Here is a 3,841-nt window from a genome sequence, read left to right as displayed (position 1 = left end):
AAATGGATAGTTGAGTGGATAAAATATGACTCCCGACATGTTGGGCATATATATAATATATAAACATAAATGTGCAACCCAACCATTAGATTAGACTTTTTAGTTGAGATGAAGCACATACTTCAATTAGACAAGTTGAATTATTATTGTCATTACCTTTCAATAATATAAATTCAAAAGTACGAATTTACAGACTACACTCATGACCTTTTTGAAATTTTATCCAAAACAAGTGCTGCAAGTTTGTAAAGTTGATCATCAGTCATCGCTGATATAAACCTCTCCACCTCTACTCCTAAAATCAACCTTCAACTCTCTCATCTCCGGCAGAACAAACAATTCTTCGCCGGAATATATACAATGGCGCGTCTCGGCGACCCGACTGCCCGTTCTAAGGCAAAGAAGAAAATCTTCCTCGCCGTTTTCGCCTCCTGTCTCCTCGCCGCCACGGTGATCGGAGTCGTGGTGGGAGTCAAGTCCCGGAAATCCAACTCCGGCGAACGCGCCGCCCAAATCCACCCGCTCACGGCCGCCGCCCACGCGATCGTAAAATCCTCCTGCACCGCCACATTGTACCCGGAGCTCTGCTACTCCGCCATCGCCAACGTCTCCGGCGCGAGCGACAAGGTGAGGAGCCAGAAGGACGTGATCGAAATGTCGTTAAACATAACGACGACGGCCGTGGAGCAAAACTACTTCGTCATCGAAAAGCTGCTCAAGACCCGAAAAGGACTAACGGAGCGCGAGAAGACGGCGTTACACGACTGCCTGGAAATGATCGACGAGACCCTCGACGAGCTCCACGAGACGGAGAAAGACCTGGAGGCCTACCCGAACAAAAAGACGCTAAAGCAACACGCTGATGACCTCAAAACCCTCGTCAGCGCCGCCATAACCAACCAGGAGACCTGCCTCGACGGATTCTCCCACGGCGACGCCGACAAGCACGTGCGCCAGATCCTACTCAAAGGACAAGCGCACGTGGAAAAGATGTGCAGCAACGCCTTAGCCATGATCAAAAACATGACGGACACCGACATTGCCGCCGAGGAGATGAAATTGGCCCGGACCGCCGGTAACCGGAAGTTGTCCGAGCAAAAGTGGCCGGAATGGCTGTCTGTAGGGGACAGGTATAGAGATACTGAGTGAATTGAGTGAATGCTTTATTATGAGCAAGAACTTAAATAGCCTGCATATATGCACCAGACAAAGTCTGACCTGACCACACAACTGAAACTAAACAAACTGAACTAATATACACTACTCCTTTACAGGAAACTGCTTCAATCGTCGACGGTGACACCGAATGTGGTGGTGGCGGCGGACGGAAGTGGGGACCATAAGACGGTGAGCGAGGCGGTGGCGAAGGCGCCGGAGAAGAGCAGTAAACGGTACATAATTAAGATCAAGGCCGGAGTTTACAGAGAAAACGTGGAAATTGGGAAGAAGAAGACTAACCTAATGTTCATCGGAGATGGGAGAAAGAACACTATCATCACCGGTAACAGAAACGTGAAAGATGGCAGCACCACCTTCCATTCCGCCACCGTTGGTAAGCCTATCTCCCCCTTCATTTTGGTTGAAACACCAGTAGTTTTTCAAAATAAACTATTATTTTAAATTCATATTATTTTACCAATCAGAGCTTATAATTTATTTGTAATTTAAAATTATAAGTTATAAATTCTATACTCAAATTAAGAAAGTTAATAAGAACTCAATTTTTATTTAATCTCATAAGTTTTGACTATCTATTCTAAAATCATAAATCCGTGACACTAAATCCATGTCTAAATAACAATAGATCAATATTGTCATGTAACATTCATTTTGAATTGGTCAGATGTCGAAAACTTTAGCATCAATGAAATGTGTACTTTTAAGGTAAATTATTTCAAATTTAATCGATTTTTTTGGTACAAATAATAAAAACATGTTTGGTTGGAAAAGGAGTAGGAGGTGCATCAGTGCATGTGCTTGAGAATTGAAAAGTTGATTAGGAACTTTCTTTTGTAGCTATCATCAACAGCCACATAATATTCCACTTACTCCATTACCTCCTCCCTTCAATAATCGACTGTCCTTTTAAATTGTCTTTTATAGTTTTTGGAAACTATCTTGTTTATTAAGAAATAACTTTTACAGCATTCTACGAAATCATATTTTGTGTTTTGTTGATTTGTAAACAAAAAGTTGCAACTTCGTCCAATTTTTTATTGGTGTATTGTCTATACATAAGAAAATTTTATTGTCTTTTAATCCATTACATATTGTGTTAAGAAATATCATTTTTAAATGTATAATAAAATCTTTTATTATATGAACTTTCTTTTTAAATTTTATTGTGTGATCTAGTGACACAAAATGACTTTAATTATAAACAGTACTCAATTGTAATATATCAGTAGTACTAAAAAATATTTTTTTCAAAAAGTACTAAAAAAAATTATTAAAACTAACAACTAACAAGATTTCTTTCCAGACAAAACGTAATCCACGCAGTCTATCATCAATGGGTGCTTTCCAGCTGGTTGAGTAGATTTCTCCTATTCTATATGTGATTAGGGACACTTTGATTGTTTTGGTGATAGGAAAATTTATGTCCTTTTCTTTATGTGATTGTGATGGAGCAGTCTACTTTTTCTTTCTCTTTTCTTTTCTTTTTTTTTTTTTCAAAAAAAATAAAATTATATAACATTGGATTTTTCTTTTGTTTGAATTAAAGCCATATACTATACCCGACAGTAAATCTTTGTCGGATTTTCCTTAACCTATAATTTAGATACTAAAAATGACAATTGGGTAACTTAGTCAATATGAGTAAGGATATAAACTTGTAATCACAACACCATGAGTTTGAATTTCAGTATTCTTAGTTTGAGCTGATTTACCTCCTTTGTTGTCTTTTGCCTACTAATTAAGGTTACAAGATTGATTTACATCCTTGTTGTCATATTGACTTTCTTAACAATCTGATCAACTATAGACAAACTATGTTAATGAGATCTTTTTTTGGCTAGGGCCATAGTCAAGTTTGTTCGGTCATCTAGGCGGTTAGGTTTTCAAATTATGTGCATATGCGAGTTTTTCTGATTATTCAAAAAATAATAATAATATTTTTTGCAGCTGCGGTGGGAGAGGGATTTTTGGCTCGGGACATAACGTTTGAAAACACGGCGGGGCATGAGAAGCACCAGGCAGTGGCTCTAAGGGTGGGGTCCGACCGGTCGGCATTCTACCAGTGCGACATGCTAGGCTACCAAGACACGCTATACGTGCACTCCCTACGCCAGTTCTACATCAACTGCCTAATCGCGGGCACCGTGGACTTCATCTTCGGCAACGCCGCGGCGGTGTTCCAAGACTGCGACATCCACGCTCGGCGCCCCGGGTCGGGCCAGAAGAACATGCTCACGGCCCAAGGCCGGACTGACCCGAACCAGAACACCGGAATCGTGATCCAAAAGTGCCGAATCGCCGCCACTTCGGACCTCAAACCGGTCCAGAAGAATTTCCCGACATTCCTCGGGCGCCCGTGGAAGGAGTACTCGAGAACCGTGATTATGCAGAGCACAATCAGCGACGTGATTGACCCGGCCGGGTGGCATATATGGGCCGACACTTTTGCGCTCAACACTTTGACTTATCGCGAGTATCAGAACACTGGGGCGGGCGCGGGGACTTCTAAGAGGGTCACTTGGAAAGGGTATAAGGTTATGACTAGTTCCAGTGAAGCCCAAACCTATACCCCATCGAACTTCATTGCTGGGAGTTCTTGGTTGTCGTCCACTACTTTCCCATTCTCTTTGGGCCTATGAAGTATGAACCATTTTTTAGTGTA

The 3,841-nt window shown here is 41.5% G+C and overlaps 1 protein-coding gene across 1 annotated transcript; it reads left to right on the top strand.

The window, feature by feature from the left end:
• Positions 1-225: 225 nt before the first annotated feature.
• Positions 226-3,841, top strand: LOC116022477 (pectinesterase-like). The gene is made up of 3 exons (XM_031263202.1): positions 226-1,130; positions 1,275-1,552; positions 3,127-3,841. Exons 1-3 carry the CDS (start codon positions 361-363, stop codon positions 3,816-3,818), a joined length of 1,740 nt encoding a protein of 579 aa, XP_031119062.1. The 5' UTR covers positions 226-360; the 3' UTR covers positions 3,819-3,841.

Source organism: Ipomoea triloba, chromosome 6 (assembly GCF_003576645.1).
Source record: "Ipomoea triloba cultivar NCNSP0323 chromosome 6, ASM357664v1".
NCBI lineage: Eukaryota > Viridiplantae > Streptophyta > Magnoliopsida > Solanales > Convolvulaceae > Ipomoea > Ipomoea triloba.
This window is presented reverse-complemented; position numbering and strand designations above follow the sequence as displayed.

What these genes read in the sequence shown, in the direction of transcription:
- LOC116022477 (XM_031263202.1), top strand. Translation starts at nt 361, where the DNA reads ATGGCGCGTCTCGGCGACCCGACTGCCCGTTCTAAGGCAAAGAAGAAA. An exon ending in TGGCTGTCTGTAGGGGACAG is followed by an intron (nt 1,131 to 1,274) that starts GTATAGAGATAC and finishes ACTCCTTTACAG; the next exon opens with GAAACTGCTTCAATCGTCGA. An exon ending in CTTCCATTCCGCCACCGTTG is followed by an intron (nt 1,553 to 3,126) that starts GTAAGCCTATCT and finishes TATTTTTTGCAG; the next exon opens with CTGCGGTGGGAGAGGGATTT.